The sequence below is a fragment of the Rhamphochromis longiceps genome, linkage group LG12, assembly GCF_057381845.1.
Source record: "Rhamphochromis longiceps isolate RC_006_pf linkage group LG12, R_longiceps_female_GT1.1, whole genome shotgun sequence".
NCBI classification, from domain to species: Eukaryota; Metazoa; Chordata; class Actinopteri; order Cichliformes; family Cichlidae; genus Rhamphochromis; species Rhamphochromis longiceps.
Window position 1 is genome coordinate 25,986,089 of NC_140568.1, and position 20,996 is coordinate 26,007,084.

The 20,996-nt window shown below is 41.5% G+C and overlaps 1 protein-coding gene across 1 annotated transcript; it reads left to right on the forward strand.

The window, feature by feature from the left end:
• Window positions 1–9,324: 9,324 nt before the first annotated feature.
• On the forward strand, window positions 9,325–14,957 carry slc14a2 (solute carrier family 14 member 2). The gene is made up of 10 exons (XM_085425373.1): window positions 9,325–9,856; window positions 11,131–11,202; window positions 11,290–11,473; window positions 12,039–12,228; window positions 12,410–12,538; window positions 13,281–13,473; window positions 13,693–13,840; window positions 13,998–14,132; window positions 14,284–14,333; window positions 14,436–14,957. The coding sequence occupies exons 1-10, from the start codon at window positions 9,833–9,835 to the stop codon at window positions 14,772–14,774; spliced, it is 1,464 nt and encodes a 487-aa protein (XP_085281499.1). The 5' UTR covers window positions 9,325–9,832; the 3' UTR covers window positions 14,775–14,957.
• The last annotated feature ends 6,039 nt before the right edge of the window (window positions 14,958–20,996 follow it).

A 20,996-nucleotide genomic window follows, 5' to 3' on the forward strand; every position in this document is an offset into this window, starting at 1 on the left:
TACATCAGAGCCACTGCAAAAAGGTTGAGGTCCCAGAGGATTCCACTTCCTCCACAGAAATCAACTAGTAGGGGAAAGTTTCACCCTCACTTGGTTGCTTCAGTGGTGAGGGGGAAATGCTGATTGAGCATTGCTTGCACTTCAACCTCCAGCCATTGGCCAACTCTAGAGTAACCAAGTAGTAGGGTGTGACGGACCTGTACGTAGCCATGGGAAGGTGGACCCTCCTGGTTACCTTGACTACGACGCTCACCCTTACAGGACCCCAGCTGATGCCGGAAACCGTTGAACCACGAGGCAGACAGAAAAGATGGACACACGACAACTCCCACCTAAGAGACATGACACAAGACCACATCCATCCGTGGATGAACAATGCCTGGTACCGTTATATCCACGACAGGACAGAGGCAGAATCGGCAAATACAGACTGTTATGTCTGTTCTCATATGCCCAGCACGTCAACACACCCCACACTATATGTGTTCCTGGACCAACTCCCAGGGAAGAACCACTCCATGATACTAGCAGAGAAAGAGGGACTTTGTGTCCTCTTCAACAACACCTGCTGCACTTACATACCAGACAATATGCACTCATCAAACATGACTGACGCCCTGAATGCCTTGAGAGAGATCCAGCAGGCCCAAAATCAGGACTAAGTAAGTGATACAAGTGACTGGTTTTCTTGGCTTTACACTGGCTCCTGGCTACAGGTGCTAAAAAGACTACTCATTGGAGTTGGAACATTTTTACTTTTATCTTGTGTCTTTGTAACATGTATCCTGCCATGTCTAAAACTCATGATTAACTGCATAATATTTTCCACTGTTGCTGCATACATAGCCGTGACAAATGATGACTCCGACCTGTTGAAACATAGTTTAATAGTTTAGTTTAATAGTTTAATTATTTATATAGCACATTTAATTACAACAGGAGCGTTGACCAAAGTGCTGTACAAGAATACAACATACATAATAAAACAACTTAGAGTATTAAAAGCAAACACCAAATATGAATTAACAAATAACAAATAACTCTCATGCTGTATTAAAAGCCAGTAAATAAAAATGCGTTTTAAGATAAGATTTAAAAAGATTGACAGTAGGAGCCTGTCTGATGTGTAGGGGTAAATTATTCCACAGCTTAGGCGCTACGACTGCAAATGCTCGATCACCTCTATGAACCAGCCTCGACCTTGGTACAGCTAAAAGCAAAAGATCACTTGATCTAAGAGATCTAAGGGGGGTATAAGTCTGCAAGAGGTCAGACAAATACCCGGGAGCCTGTCCATTCAGGGCTTTGTAAGTCAACAATAAAATTTTAAAATTAATTCTGAAGCGGACAGGGAGCCAATGAAGGGAGGCAAGTACCGGGGAAATGTGTTCACATCTTTTAGTACGTGTCAGAAGACGAGCTGCAGCATTCTGGACCAACTGCAGCCTTGCCAGGCAGGTCTGGCTGACTCCAGCATATAAGGAGTTACAATAGTCCAGCTGGGATATAATAAAAGCATGACTCGCTCGTTCAAAGTTTTTAAAAGATAAAAATGAACTCACCTTAGATAAAAGCCTCAGTTTGAAGAAAGACCGCTGTACAACTGAGCTAATTTGTTTTTCAAAGGTGAAATTGCTGTCAAGTATAACCCCCAAATTTTTGGCATGTGATTTGACAAAAGGCTCAAAACTGTGCAGGTTAAAATTAGAAGTGTTGGGATTACCGCTTGGTCCAAAAATTATCACTTCGGTTTTGTTCTCATTAAAGTTAAGGAAATTAGAGGCCATCCAGGATTTAACTTCACCGAGACACTGAAGTAAGGGTTCTAGTGAGGCAGGACTGTTTCCCTTCAATTGAAGATAGATCTGAGTATCATCGGCATATGAATGAAAACAAATGTTGTATTTTCTAAAAATTTGACCTAAAGGCAGCATATAAATGGAGAACAATATTGGCCCCAGTATAGATCCCTGGGGAACACCACAAGTAAGGGGAGCTGAGGAAGAGATAAAATCGCCAAAGCTCATAGAGAAGGTCCTGTCAGACAGGTATGACCTGAACCACTCTAATGGGGTGCCCTTTACGCCACAATGCTCCAACCGTGAAATTAAAATGCTGTGGTCAACAGTATCGAAGGCAGCGGTCAGATCTAAAAGCAGAAGCACAGCTGAGTCACCTGAGTCAGTGGCTAATAAAAGATCATTAAGAACTTTTAAAAGTGCCGTTTCTGTGCTATGAAGAGTTTTAAAACCAGACTGAAACCTCTCAAGAACATTGTGCCCATTTAGAAAAGATTGCAGCTGAACAAACACAATCTTTTCCAAAATTTTCGACAGGAAGGGGAGCTTTGAAATAGGCCTGAAGTTAGTGAGGACGGAGGAGTCAAGATTAGGTTTTTTAAGTACAGGCTGTACAACAGCATGTTTAAAACAGGCTGGCACAACACCTGAGCTAAGGCTGCTATTAAAAATAGCTAAAATGTCAGAACTGACAACCTTAAAAATCTTTTTTAGAAGATGTGTTGGAATAATGTCATTTGGACACGATGATGTCTTTGTGCCACTACATACTTCCTCCACCTGATCAAGACACACAGGCTCAAACTGATCAAAAACAGCAGAGCAGGTGAATATTTTAGACACGTCATGTGAGGGCAGGGCGATCATAGATCGAAGCTGTTTTATCTTATTGATAAAAAACTTCAAAAACCTTTCACAGGTGTCTGAGGAACTATTAATACAAGAAGCTGGGGAAATATTCAGGGCAGAGTCAATAATTGAAAAAAGAACCCGAGGATTATTGGAGCTATTCTCAATAGCATTAGAAAGAAACCTTGACTTTTCTGCTTTAACAATGTCCTGATACCTGTACAGACTGTCTCTCAACATGAGAAAGGACACCTGCAGCCCATCTTTTTTCCACTTACGTTCAGCCTTCCTGCACTCTCGTCTGGCTGAACGAGTGGCCTTATTTATCCATGGAAACATGAAGACTTTGTGTGATTAATGACGATGTGACAGAAAATGTACAAGGTGTTACATACTGATATCTCACTAAAAGTTATACTGACAACAGGAGGGAATGTCAATAGAAAATTGTACTTAGTAGTCAGTATAATCTTTTAATAATATAAATTTGCATATGGTAGTGATAGGATGTGCGATCCTTAACAGTCTGCAAAGGCTTTGTGTGCATTCCAGAGTGCTCTGGCATTCACACCCACATCCTGGGAGCATGGGAAAGGTTGTACCCTCTTTTATTGTTTTACGGTAGGATTAACGTAGCTATGTCAGTTTTAGTCTAAGTGCCTTTTTTACATATAGATGAACTGTTGGATTTTCCAGACCAGCAGGTTTAGGGAAGTCGTTTATGGGGTCACACTCTGACACACACACACACACACACACACACACACACACACACACACACACACACACACACATACATATGCACCTCCACATTCCAATGTAAGGAACAAACACCCACTGATGTATAAATAAAGACCAGGGCAGTCTCAGGGCCGCGAGTCTCTGAGCCCTCACTCTCTCGTGCGAGCACTCTGGTGACTGCCCTTGCTAGCAAGAAAACCTGTGTGTTTCTCCTCTCTGATTCTCTGCTGAAGAAGTGTTTTAGAATATATCTCTTAACAAGCATTATGAGACTTGAGGTAGCTAAGCACTTTTTTTCTTTTGACTGGTGTGCCACAGCCATTTATATTCCATGACACAATATTAACGTCCACATTCCCCATGACTATGCCATGTTAAGGTATCTATAAGCCTTATATCTTACAACCCATAACCATTTAACCTGTGCTGATAACCCTGCTTGAACCAGAACATAAGTTTAAACAAGAACAGTACCTCACCTATAGAATCTCTACCAAAAAAATAAAAAACAACGAACATAACAAAAGAAATAGCGCCGTCTAAAAAAGGAACATGACAGAGCAAAAGCCCCGTGGGCAAAACCGTCTCTGGTCCGTGATGGTCCCGTGGACAGTGAACTGCTGTCCTCCTGCTGTCCCGTCGACACCCCAGGGAGCCCGCCCCCATCTTATGAAATTATTAACGATGCGCTCCCATACACATAATTTAGCTTACTAACCCCTTACTCCACCACTTCCTGAAAGTTCTCACGCACGAATTTCTCTACTGCCTCAACGCTGTCAAAGCTCTTCTGTTGGCCTTTCCATGTTAATCGAAGTTTTGCTGGATGTGCCAGGGTGTGCTTTATCTGATGCTGCCATAGCTTCTTCATTACTGGGGAGAAAAGCTTCCTCAGCGCCGCTCGCTCCGCGGTCATATCTTCATAAAATGACAAGCGGCAGTTCTCCCACAGTATTCCTTTCTTCTGCTTAGCGGTCATGAGAACTTTTTGTCGTGCAGTGTAACGGAGAAATCTCACCAGCACGATTCGAGGTGGCTGACCAGGTCTCGGCCGTGGTCTCGTACTTCTGTGGCATCTTTCCAGCTCATATTCCTCCCCTCGTAGACCTAGGCCATCCGCGAGTATATTCATCACATAATCATTTATGAGGCAGCACGGTGGCACGGTGGTTAGCACTGTTGCCGTACAGCAAGAAGGTCCTGAGTTCAATTCCAACATCAGGCCGGGGTCTTTCTGTGTGGAGTTTGCATGTTCTCCCCGTGTTTGCGTGGGTTCCCTCCGGGTACTCCGGCTTCCTCCCACCGTCCAAAGACATGCAGCTTGTGGGGATAGGTTAATTGGATAATCCAAATTGTCACTAAATGTGAATGTGCGAATGAATGTGAGTGCGAATGGTTGTCTGTCCCTGTGTGTTGGCCCTGCGACAGACTGGCGACTTGTCCAGGGTGTACCCCGCCTCTCGCCCTATGACAGCTGGGATAGGCTCCAGCGCCCCCCGCGACCCTGAAAAGGATAAGCGGAAGCGAATGGATGGATGGATGGATAGATGGATAATCATTTATGCTGCCACCACTTTCCAGGCCCTCTTCCAGACTGATAAGCTGAACATTCTTTCTGCGGTTTCTGTTTTCCTGGTCGTCTACTTGGGCCCAAAGTTGTTCAAGCTTTTTAGCGTTTTTGCCATTATCTTCTGTTATGCTCCTCATTTTGTCTTCCACATCTGAAATGCGGCCCTCATCTTCGGTCATCCGTATTTGGATTGCACTCATAGCGTTTTTAAATTCGCCCACGTCTGACTTGATGTGAGATACATCGGCCGCAACACTAGTTAGGATAGTTCCAAGCTTAGTCATTTCGGCAAACAGGCCGCTTATATCCATCTTTGGCCCTTCTTCTTGGCTAGCAGGGCTAACCTTGGCACTGCTAGCATTACTTTCCCCCGCCGCCACCGTGGAGATTCGGGTTTGCACGCTCTTCTTCTTAGTTCCTGTGGCCATGTCTCTCAATAAATTCGAGGACACTGATCTAGCAAGTCACCGCAGTGAGGAAATATATTATTTGGGAGCGTTTACTTCGTTTTAAAACTAATGTAGGGTCGACGGGGGTCAGAGACTCTCTATGGCGCGGCCATTCCCAAATGCTCCATCCGCAAATTTTGACACTTTAATATCTTTCGAGTTCAGTTTTAGTTTTAGTTTAGGTTTCCATTATCGAGTGACAAAGATAGATTACCATTACATTTTGAATTGGCGCCTGGGCCCTATTTCAGGAAGCCGGTTTAGAAAACTTAGAGTGAAAAACGATACTCAGGGTTGAGTAACCCCGAACTGTCCAACTCGGAATATTCGGTTTCAGAAAGGCTGATAACAATTAGTTCAATCAACGCGGAGTTGCTTTAACCCCAAGTGAAGCGCGCGCACGAGGATACATAAAGCCCTGATAAGCGGAGCACAGAGTAAGCGAGTCACCATGGAGACGGAGGGAAAGAAGGCGCGGTCAATGTATTTTACAGCGCTTGAGGCCGAAATTCTGATGGCAGCATATGCCGATAACATGCAAATTTTGCAGAAAAAAAGGTAACACAGCCTCAGCTGCAAAAGAAAGGGAGCATGCATGGCAAAACAAAGCCGACAGAGTCAATGCGTGAGTGTTAATATAAACATTGATCTAGGGATTTCCACCCATTTAACACGTTATTTTATCATATGTTATTTTATTTGTTATTTTATACATTTTATGTTGTGATGTGATGTGAGCGCAGGTGCAACCCAACAGGCCCCAAACGTGCCTGGCAGCAAGTAAAAATGAAATATAAAAATATAGTCCAAACAGGTGAGGTGTAATTGTATTATGAGCCATAGTGCTTGGTCTGTTTGTCCGATGTAAATCAATTGCAGTTAGAGGCTACATTAATTTTCTTTCTGTAAGCACTTATTGAAATTATCTGAGCACATTACAAGTACATATTTGCTTACTCTGTATGCTCAAATGTGACCCGTTATAGCCAACAGAAAAAAAGCGGAGGCCCGAAAAACAGGTGGGGGTCCTCCACCACCACCACTCACAGAGGCTGAGCAGTTGGCCCTCAGCCAAAACAGTGGGCGCCCTGTGGCCGAAGGCATCTCTGCGGGGACATCCTCTGAGGCAATAACCCCGCAAGACACAAGTGCCTACATAAGAGGTAAATTCAAAATAATACATGATGTGCATACATCCTTTCTTCACAGTCACCTTTGCAGTGCTGCTCATTCATTTGATAAACTCTTTACCATAATGGATTATTTTGTAGTGAAGTTATTTTCCTACTGATTTTGCCTTCCCTCAGTCTTGGTTGTCTTTGAGAGCATAATGACAATGAAGTGTAAGCTGAGTGCTATATGTTTGTTAATTGCCATTTGGTCCCTTGTAAGTTATAAGTGACCTGTATAAACCTCATATTCTATCAGTTGATGGTGGTGGTGTACTGCATCTGGTGCAGCCTCCTGTTGAGCCAGACCAACATGCAGTTGTGAGTAATACTCCACAGATTATATGAGTTTACAGTAGAACAGCAATGTTGTTTATTTCTTTACTGCAGGAAAATAATGAAGAAACATTGACAGCTGTTACAGAGGAGGAAGCAACAGAGACACTTTATGAGGTTTACATCTTTTAATACTTTGTGTACAGGAAATACAGGCGACCAATAAAGCCAGTTGAACAGAAAATCTGTTTATTCGTCTTTCAACATGTTGAGGTGATGGGTCAAAAGAAATGATTGTGACATATGGTGTCTCTGACTGCGCTTCCATCTTGTATGTCCGTGGGAGGGTCAGGATGTTCATGGTTTGGATCACTGCTGATGTTTGGTTCAGAAGGACAGTGTTCTCCTCTAATTGTGGCAATGTTGTGAAGAATCACACATGCCACAATAATGTCACATGCCCTTTCTGGGGTGACCCTGAGTCTTTGCAGGCACTGGAACCGGGCCTTAAGCATTCCGATAGTCATTTCAATTCTGGCTCTTGTCCTGCAATTAGCCAGATTATATCGCTGCTGTGGGCCCGGGTCAGGGTAAGGGGTAAGCAAATAGGGTAAACATGGATAACCCCTATCACCAAGTAAGTAGCCAGTGAACTCTCCTAAGACAGAAGGATACACTTCAGTTCAAATGTCCCTGTAGCAATTGGTCTTTATATATTTTAAAGTATTTTCAACTCACCATGTCCAAATTTTGTGCTCAGTGTACATTCACGGAATATTTGTGAGTCATGGACAGAGCCTGGCCACTTGGCTTCCACATTTGTGATAATGTTGGCAGCATCATATATGATCTTCACAGTGCAGAGAACACAAATTAGCATCCATTACTATAATGAAATAATTTGTTAGTTTGAAATGCTACAGGGAACTATGTACCTGTACATTAATGCTGTGGAAAGACTTCCTGTTCACATAGTCTCCTTCATTTACTGAAGGAGCAATGATTGGAATGTGAGTGCCATCTGTACAGCCAATCACGCCTGGGAACCGTGAAAATAAATGTAAAATTTATGTAGTAGTCCAAGCATCACCACATCATAAATTAAGTTTTGGTCATCCTGATACCTGCAATTTTGTGGCATCCCTCTTTGATAAATCTTGTGGGTCTATGACCGGGGAACACCACAAACGAGTGCAGGAGACGTTTCAGTGCAACTGTAACATTCCTGACTGCCCGACAGACGGTAGCCTTGGAAACGTGCTCAGCGTCACCAATATTGTACAGAAAGCTCCCGTTTGCAAAGAAACGGAGTGCGGTACAAAGAATATGTAATGGACTGAGCGCATGTCCGCGATGTGTCACATGCGCAATATATGGCCTGAGGATGTTATCCAAATAACTTATTGATTGTGCTGAGAAACGGTAACGTTCACACAGGAAATCATCAGGTAATGATAAAATGTCCATACGCGCTCTGATCACTCTCTCCCGGCGGAGAGCTCTGCGGAGAATTTGGGCTTCAAGATCTACTGGCTCTTCAAGGAAGGGACACGCCATGTCTGACACTTCCTACTGTCAGGTTTCCGACAAAGAGGCGGGGACAGTCAGGGTTAGTTGTAGTAAACCTGTTAGGGGGCAGGTTAGCTTCACGGAGTGTGTCGTCATAGTGACTCACTCAGGCTTCAGCTGAACTCGCTTTGTGAAACCGAAAAACCAGAGTTTTCGTTAACTCAGGGTATACTTAGTCAGACTTGGCACTAAACCGGCTTCCTGAAACAGGGCCCTGGTCCCTAAGTTGCGCATTTTTTTCCCTATACATAAACACGTGTACCACAAGTCGACTGTCCTGTAAATCTGAAATCATGCTGACCTGCTTGTCACAGCCCACTGAAGCCGTTACAGTACATGCAATAACAGGTCCTGAAACGACAGATGAGATACTGATGGAGAACAGGGTGATCTGTCTACTGCTGACACAGATTCCTGTAATGTCACCTTACTCATTCAATATGAACATTTAGTCTGAGTAAACTCAATGAGCTCAGAGCTGGAAAAACATTGAGCTACTTTAACATGGTGGGAAATAGTAGAAGCAGCTGTGGGTGGACTGGCCAGAGTTTCAGGTTTTTTTGTTGTTGTTGTTGTTTTTGGCATTAGATTAGAAGATTAGCCTATATCAGAAAAAAGTACCAAACGAGCATTTGAATAACCATTCCTGGAAAGTTCTAGTGTGTTCTGTTTTGACCAAAATATTTTACCAAACCTGTTTGTTGTTCATTCATGCCCTCATCATCAAACTCGTCTTTCATCTCCAGCAATGCGTAAAACTCTGCGGCGGCAATCAGGGCTGCTAATCATCTCTGCAATTACATCATAATTGTGTTTAATGACAAAATAAATGCTGAAGGAACAAACAAACAAACCGATCTTCAGTTCCATCATTCATCTTTAAGTGTATGTGTGTCAGCTGGTTGTAGTAATGCTACTTGGATACGCAGTGACGGCGCTAAAGTGTAGCAGATTAAACTTAATCAATTCAAGCACAGTGGGAGTCGTGCTGTGCTTATCCTTAAATTACTTTACATTACAAACTCTTGTTTTTTAACTTAACTTTTAACAGAATGATCTCTTATGTGTGTTATGGCCCATTGCCAGTCATTCAGGAAGGTGGAGTACTGTGACTTAAAACAGTTTTGTTTTTTTATTGTGGAAATGTTACAGAGTTTTTCTTCCTTTGGAATTGAGGACTGTTTTTAAGCATGTCCAGGAAGATATGAGTGAGGCGGTGACTATCACTGCTGAATTCCAATGATTCCTGCAGAGGATGCACGTGAGATGAAGAGGTGGATGTGAGGGAGAGATGAGGTGGAGTTTTCTTTAGAGCCTGTAACTACAGTATAAAAGCCTTCAGCTGAAGGATCTCTAGAGCAGCTCTAGAGAAGCTGGGAGCCGTCTCTGCCTCTGCCTTTTCTGGGACAAATGCCTGGACCGAACTGCACAAAGGTAGGGGCACTGGTGTTTAGCAAAGCCTCTGGAAGTCCAGCAGGGCAGTTAATGATTTTTCTTTATGAGATTAACAAATATCTGTGGAAGATTAGAGGTCTAGTGTTAGCTCAGTCCATTTCATTAATTATAAGACAAAATTGATCACAAACTCTTGAACAGAATGTGAAATATAGCAATGTAAAGGCACTTTTATTGCCAAAAGAACAACGAATCATGTGGTAAAAAGTAACAAAATGTCACGGCTGCTGAGGCGAGCCGTGTGGTGTTGGAGGAAAGGAGAACCCAAAATGCAGGTGATGACTGATGATTCGAGTGATGTTTATTTACAGGGTGGTGTAGTGGCAAAGAGGCAGTGAGGGATGACAAGGAACTAAACAAACCTAAACTGGAAAAAACTAAATAAACCTGAGAACACACGAAACAGGGAGAGAGGCAGACGCGGAACAGGACACCGTGGAACACAGACGAACCGGCAACAGGCAGGAGAACACACAGGGCTTAAATACACACAGCAGTAATCAGGGGATGAGAGACAGGAGGACAACACACCTGGAAGAAGTCAGAGGTGACGGGACAGGGGAAGCATAAACTGAACACACTCACACGAGACAGGGACCTTCAGAATAAAACAGGAAACTCAGACACAGAACCAGACACTGAACTAACTAAACAGACAGAGTGACACCATAAACAGAACACAGAAGTGAGACCAGGGTAAGCACAGAACAGAAACCTAACAAACTGTAAATCATAACAGAATACATACTCAGGATAAACAAAAGCATAAAGAAACACAAAACACTGAGTCGTCAGACTCAGGACCTTGACACAAAAGTAAAGACACTGCAAAAAAAAGTATTGTAATCCCCTCCAGTAACACTCAAGTTTAAATACAAATTTAAAATAAAGGGTTAAAAGGGCTGCATTTAATCGAGCATGTAAGGAAAGAAGGCATTGATATATATTAAAATTTCCTAAGATATGAGATTGCATTTTTCTTTTTTTACATGTTTTGATAGAACAAAGGTACAGACACAGTAATTAATCATTTATTGTCCCTCAGGGGATATTTCAAAGGCCACACTTAATAATGATGTAGAATGACTTTGAAGCACAGAAACGTGACCGCCACCAATACAACAGTAATCATACTGAAAAACAAAACACATTCACGAGTGGTCAGTATGTATACCTATGGTGTACCTTGTTATATATAAATGGAGGAAGAGTGTGTTTGCTCCTGAGTAACAGCTACATCTCTGCACTGTCAGGAAGTTCAGAAGATTACCAGCAGCTCCAGTTCTGATGTGCTGTCCTCCAGTGTTTCTGCCACCACCTTCACTGTTAGTCAATATTCATATTTCACCTCAACTTATCATGACTCAAACTGTAATTCTGAAATTAATTACTGAACATGCTGCTGACTGCAGGAGCTCCAGCCCCTGATGGCACACCCTTACTTACCATCTCAGAATGGGAACTCCCAGGAGGACAGGCAAGAGGACCGAGTGCAACCTGCAGGAGCAACAGCCCTGCAGAAAGCCAGGGCCCGTTTCCTCAAAGGAGTGTCCTACTTCTCTGGAGACATGGAGGTGTTTGGAAAATGGATGGAAAGTAGGTTAACATCAGCAGCTTACTTCAAATTTAAAGTTTGGAACTAAATAGAAAGTAGTTTTGCCAGCAGTGCAGGTGGTATAACAATCTGGGACATAAGATAGTTATGTTAAGTAAAAAAAAATTTGGTCATGCTATTTTGTAGAAAACTTTCTCACTGCTAATGCCGCCTTTTCATAGGAGCGTGCATGAGTCAGTTAATCAGCGTGTGGGTGTTGAAACTGGTAGGATTACCCAGTTAGCTTCTAAAATAGTGAAAAATACCAACTGGCATAACTGAAGTACTTAAATCAGAAAACATCAATAAAGCACTACCATGAAATTCCATGTATGACAGTATTCCCCAGCAGTGGCAAAAATCATGACGGGAACTTGAAAATGTGCCCTTGAGACAAGCAGCACTATCGAGTTTAATGTGTAACTACAGACAATGTGTAACTATTTCCCTCCATACATGTGAGAGTTTGCATAGAAGAAGATGATTATGTTAGTAACCCTTTCACAGCCTTTGAAGATGTGAAGTGTTTGCTGGCAGTCAAATATCTCTCACTGTCGCATCTTTCAGAGCAGTTCTTCCTGCTGCGGCTGCTGGATTGGGTCTTGCGCGGCGCGGCCCAGGTGATGTTTGTCAACAACCCCCTGAGTGGCCTTGTCATTTTTGCCGGCCTCATCCTGCAGAACTACTGGTGGGCCCTAAATGGCTTTGTGGGCACGCTCTTTGCAACCATTTCCGCTCTCCTATTGCAACAGAACAGGTGTGAGCACTCAGGTGTTTTTTTCCCCCCCTAACTGATGCTATCTTTAAATACTGTCAGTCTTAATGCCAGAAGGCGGGCCGAGAAGTCATTCTTGATGATTATCTGCTTGGCAGTAAAAGAAAATTTATCATTTGGCTTGAGCTAGAAAAAAAAATTGATTCAAAAAACTTTCCTTCAGGGGTGCAATAGCTGCAGGGCTGTACGGCTACAACGGGATACTGGTGGGTCTGCTGATGGCCGTGTTCTCTAACGCAGGAAACTGGTACTGGTGGCTTCTTCTGCCGAACATCTTTATGTCCATGATGTGGTAAGACCGAGAAATGGTGAAACTGTGCACTAGGTTTGCATCATAAAAAGTGAAAGGTAGATAAAGAAAAGTAGATAAGCCAGTCACGAATCATGAATGCCATCAGTTGTCATTTTCTGTGTCATAATAGGTTACGTATTGTTCTGAGACATTGTAATAAAAGCAAACAAATGAATGAATAAATAAATAATACAAATTATTTGCTGTAGTTAAGTAGACAAAAGAGACCATATCAGTCATATACAGATCTGTCATCTCTGCTCCTAAAAGCTGGAAATGTGTAAAAAGAATGATTGATCTACATCGATGAGTCATAACAATAAAACTACAGGATGTCTGGGTGCCTCCTGTAGTATTTAGCACTGGGATATTAAGAGCACTCCCTGGTATTATGGATCGGGCTTGTTCCAGGGCATCACGTTTGATCAAAGTGCAAAATCTTTGTCAAACTCTTCAAAGCATTCCTGAGTAGTTTCTATAATGCAGTGGGGTGCATTGTTCTGCAGTGAGAGGGTGTTCCTGTCAGGGTGTGCTCCATCTACAACAATATTTTGGTGGGCGGTATGAAGGCCAGGACCCAAGGTTTTTCCAGAAGAACAATACAGGTGTTATTTACGCTGCCTTTCCGTGATTTTAACATTAGCACAGACTGGTGTGATTGAACATAGATGTACTTGGGTTATTTTGTAAATGTGAGTTAAATGTGGAGCAGATTTCTGATGTGATGCCTTTTCATGTCCAGCCCCATTGTGTCCAGCGCCCTGGCATCTATCAACAGTCGTTGGGATCTTCCTGTTTTCACCCTGCCCTTTAACATCCTGGTGTGTCTCCACATGGTCGCCACCGGCTACTACAACAACTACTTCCCTCAAGTCCTCATTCAGCCACGCTCGGAGCTGCCCAACATCACGTGGGCTGAGCTTGACGTAGCAAAGGTAGCTGAAAGGAAATGATAACATGCAGATTTCGCAGCCTTTTTAACTTCAGAAGTCATGGTCTTGTAGCCGAGGTTTTAGCACATGCTTTCAGCTAACAAGTTAAAATAATGTGGACCTATGTTGTTAACTATATATGCAACTTTAAGTTGTTCACAAGTTAAATACAGCTGCACATCCAATAAAGCGGGCTTTACATTTCTGCCTGTACACTTTCAGCTCTTCATGTCAGTGCCAGTAGGAATAGGCCAGGTCTATGGCTGTGACAACCCTTGGACTGGAGGCATCTTCATCATCTCCCTCTTTATCTCCTCCCCCATCACCTGTGCTCATGCTGTCCTGGGATCTGCAGTGGGAATGGTTTCAGGTGAGAGGATGTCACAGTGTCTAACCAGGCATCTGATATTGTAAAAAAAAGGACATGCCATGTAAAACTTGTTCTGATCAGGAGGGTTTTAATTTACTAAGATAAACCAATCTTTGGGTGAACTCTTCTCTGGTAACAGTAACGAAATATTTTGCAGGTCTGGCCCTGGCGGCTCCGTTTGGAGACATTTACTTTGGCCTCTGGGGGTACAACTGTGTGTTAGCCTGCATTGCTATTGGAGGAATGTTTTATGCTCTCACCTGGCAAGTGCATCTGCTTGCTATCACATGTGGTGAGTAAAAAAAATTACAAAAATGCATTCTCTTATCTGCAAAATAAGGCCAAATGACAAGCACCCATGTGCAACCTTACCAAACAAAGGCTGTTATTTGTAATCACACTTTATCATTTACATCAAACAATTTTTCCCTCCTCCTCTGCAGCTTTTTTCTGTGCATACCTTGGCTCAGCCATCGCCAACATCATGTCCAGGGTAAGTACATTTTATTCTCACTCCTATTTTTATAAAAACTGTTAAAAAAAACATTAAAATATGTTTCACAACTGTTTTTTTTTTTTTTTTTTAAATCCACAGTTTGGTCTTCCAGCCTGCACCTGGCCTTTCTGCCTGTCTGCCCTGACTTTCCTTCTCTTAACCACGGGGACCGAAAGAATCTTTAAGCTGCCACTGGCCAAAGTGACGTACCCTGAGAAAAACCTGAGATTCTTCTGGAAGCTGAAGAAACAGGAAAAGATGGAAAAGGCTGAAAAAGAGAGGAAAGAGAGAGAGGAGCAGCAGAGAGCTGTTGAGGAAGAAGTGATAATAAACGAGAAAGAGCAACTTAAGATAGAGCTAGAAAGAATGGAGCAAGGGAAAACAGAAAATGAGGCTCAAGAGGTTAAAAATGACTTGACGGAAGTTGAAGTACCTTAGACAGCCGAGGGACCTGGAGATGAAAGAAACACGGAAAATGATTTGATCGAGGTCACGCTCACTGATTATCTTTAAAGCTAGATTTATGTATGAGTAATGTATGAGTAAATATGCGGTAAATTTCATTCAGAGATAATGTATGTTTCAATATTCTGGTGGTTCTTTGCAATGTTTATACAAATATGTGTGGTTTTATATATTTAAAAGACCTTTTTTTAAACTAAAAACCTGGTGTGTGTGTGTGTGTGTGTGTGTGTTTCATTCAGTGCTTAATAAAAACAGAAAAAAACGCCCTAAAGTCACATCAAATATACTCAGGTTTTGCATCGGTCAATCCCCAACTGGCTAAATACATTGGTCAAGTAACGAAGCTGTTAAAAAGAAGGACTTCTTAGTTATTTTTCTCCTTTTTTAATATAATGTAAAGAAGTTCACCCACCTTCATTTCAAGCTGTTAAGACTACAATGATCTAGATGACTGAAAATCTATGCAGACATAAAAAAGCTGTTTTTCATACAACAGTTGTTGGAGTTCAGCTTTTTAGAGTAGTGTGTTTGATCAGTTTGAACTGTACTCCAGCGTTTCGTGATAAGAACTACTCTCTTATCACAAAGCACTTCCTCTGCTCTCTTAAAGTTTAATGGAGTTATCTAGGTTTAAGTTAAATATCCACATTAATGTTAGTTTCAGAGCAAGTAAAGGCTACGCTGATCTCCAGGGTTCACGGCAGATTTGTGGATTTGCTGTTATCTCGTGTCTGCTTATGTAATTGGGTTACATAATGAGCTTTAAGCATTCCAGAGCTTAATGAAGCTTGCAGTTCCTGTGTTGGACTGTTGTACTTGGACAGTAAAATCTCCATTGATCTGAGGACGCAGCATGTTGCACTTACACGTGATTTAAATGACAGAGGTACTGGTGCAACTGGTTATAACCCTGGTAAAATGTCTGTTAATGCAAATCTGTTAATGCAGAACCCATGTAGGATTGCTGGTTGGGCCAGTCAAAGCAATAAATAAGTAAATTATTAATTTCCTGACACTATTAAGACTAGACTAATTGAAGGTGGTTTATTAATGTCCTTATGAGGGGAAAAAGGGGGAGGGGAAAAGTCAGCTGCAAAATATAACAGAAAAAGGTGGACTGATCCATGGTGGTAAATAACTTCCAATGAGGAAGTTATTTACCACCATGGATCACTTTTACGACACTTTTTATGAGTAAGGTCGCAAAATTTAAGTAGTATTTCAAACTACAGTCAAGGTAAAGAGAAGTATGCCTTCAGTTATTTCTAAAGTTTTACATATCAGAATATGAGAAAAATAACCTGGTCCTTGGCAAGTCTTAAGCTTCAGCTGTCAGACAAATGACCTTGCATTTGACTCTGGAATACTTTGATAGGAAGAGGAGCTCATGGTCAACTCCAAGGTGACCATGTCCAAGGTCTCCAGATCCATGCTTGATAGTTGCAGATATGGTGCGTTTCGTCTTCACCAAACACGGTCTCATCTGTCCAAAGGACATGGTTCTGTGATGATGAGATTTCTTTTTAGAGAGAAAATGCATTCTCATGGCAACCCTTCCAAAACAGCCTTTTTCTAAAAGAATAAACTGTCTGCTACTTAACCTTCTTAATTCCTATGGAAGTAGTAAGGCTATACCACTCCTGTGTTTACACTTGCTTGAGATTGTATTTACCTAATTACATTTTTTTTAAATTTAATTGTACTTTTGTAGTATTATTTTTGTTTTGATAGCAAAACCCTGCAATTTATTGAGGGTGTGCTTTCGTTTAACCTGAGATTCTGTAACTTTAACCTTTCTGGAAGCTTCTGGTGCGTTCTTCCTCGAGCCAAGAATGTGAGATCAAAAATAAAGATAGTTCTTAAAAAAACATCAGATAGCTGTAGGCATGTATGCCTACTCGGATCCTTTCAGCAGTCGGTCCAGAACACTGATAACAAAAGTGCCAAGTCCCTTATCTCAAATTCAGTGGAGCCAAATATGAGACGAACAAAACCATCTCAGGAAGATTTGACTGGATTGTTTTCTGTTAAATATTTGTGATTTCAAAGTAATGTTTTACATCATGGCGTGATCGCACTGTCACTTTAAAAAAAATCTTGTGCAGTCTCAATCGGCGTAGTATTTTAACAGTTGTTTGTTTGTCATTTTTTTCTTCGCTTTTGTCTAAAGATTTTGCAAAAGTAACTACTACTGGAATGAGTTACTCTACATAAAGTGAAACTATCTAGAGGTGACTGAGCGTGTTTGTGATGCGGGTTTTGAAAAACAGCCCTCGTGACTTTGTAATTACATAATTTTATCTGATGTGGAACATGATTACTGTGATCTGAAATGACTGCTCTTGCTCATCTGATCTACTGAATATTTCCACAACATTTCCGGGTGTCTTTTAGATGACAAATGAGTGTTTGTCAGTGTAATTGCACGGCATGATCTGAACATTAAAATCTTTTTATTTTAATGTACTGTTAACATGGCATGCACAAAAATGTATTTGCTTACCAAAACAGAATCTTTACACCACATTATTAGGTACGCCTGTTCAGCTGCAATTTGAAGAAAATATCTAGTCACCCGATTATGTAGCAGCATCTGCATGCAGGCATTTAGACATGGTCAAGATGATCTGCCGATGTTCAAAATAAGCAACAAAAAGAAGAAGAAAGGTGATTTAAGTGACTTTGAACATGGCATAGTTGTTGCTGCCAGACTGTAATTCAGTAATTCAGAAACTGCTGATCTACCCAGCCACCTGTGGGTTTTACAGAGAATGGCCTAAAAAAAGAGAAAATATACACTGAGTGGCAGTTCTCTGCATAAAAATATTTTTATGCCAGAGGTCAGAGATGAATGGCAAGACTGGTTTGAGCTGATCAGAAGGAAAAAGTAAGTCAGATAAAACCAAGTACGCAGAAGAGCATCTCTGAATGTCAAATTCTGAAGCAGATGGGCTAGAGCAGCAGAAGACCACACCAGGTGTTGCTGTTGCAACATTCAGCTGGCAGGGTCACAATTTAGTGTAAACAACATGAAAGCATGAATCCATGCTGCTTTGTATCAACAGTTCAGGCTGCTGATGGTGGTGCGATGGTAAATGGCCTGCATTTGTATAGCGCTTTACTCAGTTCCTAAGGACCCCAAAGCGCTTTACACTACATCCAGTCATTCACCCATTCACACACACATTCACACAATTTGTGCCATCGTTTCTTGGCACAAATTGGATCCCTTTTGGATACCAAATGAGGATTGTTTTTAAACCCATAGCCCTACAGTTCACCAATCTCCTGATGGCTGATTATATCATTCCAACTGAGCACCTTAGGGATGTGGTGGAACAGGATATTCCCATTATGAATGTGCAGCTGACCAATCTGCAGCAACTATGTGATGGTATCATCTTAATATGGGCCAAAGTCTTAAAAGGAATGCTCCCTGTTGAATCTATGCTATCTTTGATTAAAGCAGTTCTGTCATTTTTATTGTGCAGTTTATTGAAAGGCTTTTAACATTTTATTTCATCTGCCTGTTCAGGGTAAAACCTCCCACAGCATCTGCTAACACCTTCTCATAAAAACACATTATTATTGCATCCTGACCATGTGTGTCATCTGAGTTCAGGAAGCTGCTCTCAGATCACTGCTTCCTTGTACTCTAGTGTAGAACAAAGAAATGCTAAAACTCCTTCATTCCCTCGGCTATAACACCTTCTTTGTTCAATTTTAGTTTTTGTTATTCTATTTAATTATTGTATTGTCAATTTTTATTCTTTTTTAAACATTATTGTTTGTTGAGCTTTGCCTTGACATGCTACAGTAGTTATTGCTTGGTGTCTAAGGACTCTAGATTGTGTGAGTAAGTTGTGCAGGTAACCTCCAAGCAAATTGCCTTTCTTTGGGATTAATAAAGTTATCTGAATCTGAAAATGGGGTTCAATCCAGTACTAGCAAGCTCTACCTAGTGACTGAGTGAAATCTAAAATAGTTTTGTCTCTGTTACTCTACCTTATTAAATGTGCTAATTTGCCATTTAGAAATACATCAATTTAGACTGATATGAAGAGCGGCATAGTTACATAATTGTCAATGAAAGTCCCCAGATACCAACATAAAGCTTCACATGTACAGTTCTTCATGAAAAACAACATATCGCCATTATTCAGCAGTGATCTGACACCAAAAATGGCAGTTTAGACAAACACCCACATTAGATGACGAGTCTTTGCCATTGTCTCACTGAATGAGGACCTGCAGCACCTGCATCCCCGGTTGATGACATTTTACATTCTCAAAAGCTTTCAGCAACTTTCAGCATCTCTGCTGCTTTGATTTCCTCACCAACTGTCACTCAGCACTGGATCCTCACAGGGCTGCATTCTCAGCCCCCTGCAGTTTGCCCTGCACACATATGACTGTACACCAATCCAACCAACCAACACCACCTTCAAGTATGCCGATGACACCATCGTAGTTGGGCCCATCTCTGATGGAGATGAGACAGCATACAAGGTGGAGGTAGAGAATTTGTCCTGCTGGTGCTCAGAAAATGGCCTGAAGCTAAACGTCCGCAAAATGAAAGAACTCCTCATGGCATCATGGCAACACCATGGCCCTGGTAAAGAAGGCACAGCAGCACCTGCACCACCTGCATGTGTCCATTCAGATCAAGTCATTTCTTCGCACTAATTCCAAGCACTTCGCAACCCTTTCCTTTTAATGTGTGCCTTTTCTATTGTTTTGTGTATATTCCCCTTGTTTTGTGTATATTCCTATTGTTTTGTACATATACATATAATTTTGTATATATTCCTGTGGTTTGCTATTTATTCCTTCTGTATTACTATTTATATTTTATTCCTGCACAGTTGCTGTGGAACACTCACAAATTCATTGTACATATACAATGATAATAAAGAGATATTTGTGAGAGGATAAGGCTCACTTGTTAAACATAAAAACAGTAGCAGTCACAAATTCTTCAGAAAAGAGCAACTGAGAAGAAAAACAAATAGATGCAGGTATTAAAGAACAGAAGTTTGGATAATTAGCAATAGTTTGAACGTGTCTGCTTGATAGACTTCTGATCAGTTCGTTGTGTTGCACACGTCACTCACATTTCCGCATTCATAGATCATACAAGAGATCAGAGTTTATCTAATGTTTTCTCGTGAGTTATGTAATGTTTCGAAGTGCTGATTGAACTTGTGTAACGCTGATCCGGTGACTGCATCAGCCTCTCCTTGTCCTCAGTTGGGCGTCATTGGTCACAAGGTTGCTGTGCTTTTGAAAGATCAGATAACCTTTTAAATAAATGAAACATATGTGGTCATGTGACCTGATAGTCATCTTTGGTCTGCATCTGTGCATATGTTGCTTTGATTGCACTTTATGTATCAAAACATCAACAAAAAAAAAAGTCACCTGGCCCACCTGGGTCTTAAATTTTTACATTATTTAATAAGCCAAAATGCAAAAGCAGTGTGTGAAACAAATAAGTGCAACCTCAGTGCTTCCATAGACATCGGGAGGGTAAAAAGCATCTAGGTTGAGCGTATCAACTGCCTCTATAAAAGCTTTTTCAGATGTGTGTTAACACAACGCCCAGAAAGAGATCAGAAGTGAACTTAGTGAAACAATTGTTGCTGCCCATCAATCTGGGGAGGGTTACAAGGCCATTTCCATATATATATATATATATATATATATATATATATAAAAGAAAGATTTTTCACAAGTGAAAAACATTCAAGACAATTTGCAGCCTTCCCAGCAGTGGTGTTCCAGCAAATTCACCCTAGCGTCAGGCCTTACAATGCTCAGAGCAACTACATCTCACATTCTACAGGCCTTACTTAGTATGTTAAATGTTAAAGTTCATGACTGTGCAATTAGAAAAAGACTGAACGAGTCTGACTTGTTTAAAAGGGTTGCCATGACAAAGCTTCTTTTGTCTAAAAAAGGACATGACAGCATGACCTAGGTTCACAGAGTTGCATAAGAAAAAAACAACGAGACTTCTGGAACAATTTCCCTCCTATAGAGGTGACCAACTTGGAGAGGTTTTTCCTACATGCACCGCAGAAATGTTGGTGAACCCAAACACAGCGTGTCAGCACAAAAACCTCATACTAAATATCAGCACGGTGGTGGAGGAATGATGATTTGGGCTTATTCTCCAGCCTCAGGATCTAGGCA

What these genes read in the sequence shown, in the direction of transcription:
- slc14a2 (XM_085425373.1), top strand. Translation starts at nt 9,833, where the DNA reads ATGCCTGGACCGAACTGCACAAAG. An exon ending in GTTTGGAAAATGGATGGAAA is followed by an intron (nt 11,474 to 12,038) that starts GTAGGTTAACAT and finishes CGCATCTTTCAG; the next exon opens with AGCAGTTCTTCCTGCTGCGG. An exon ending in CTGAGCTTGACGTAGCAAAG is followed by an intron (nt 13,474 to 13,692) that starts GTAGCTGAAAGG and finishes GTACACTTTCAG; the next exon opens with CTCTTCATGTCAGTGCCAGT.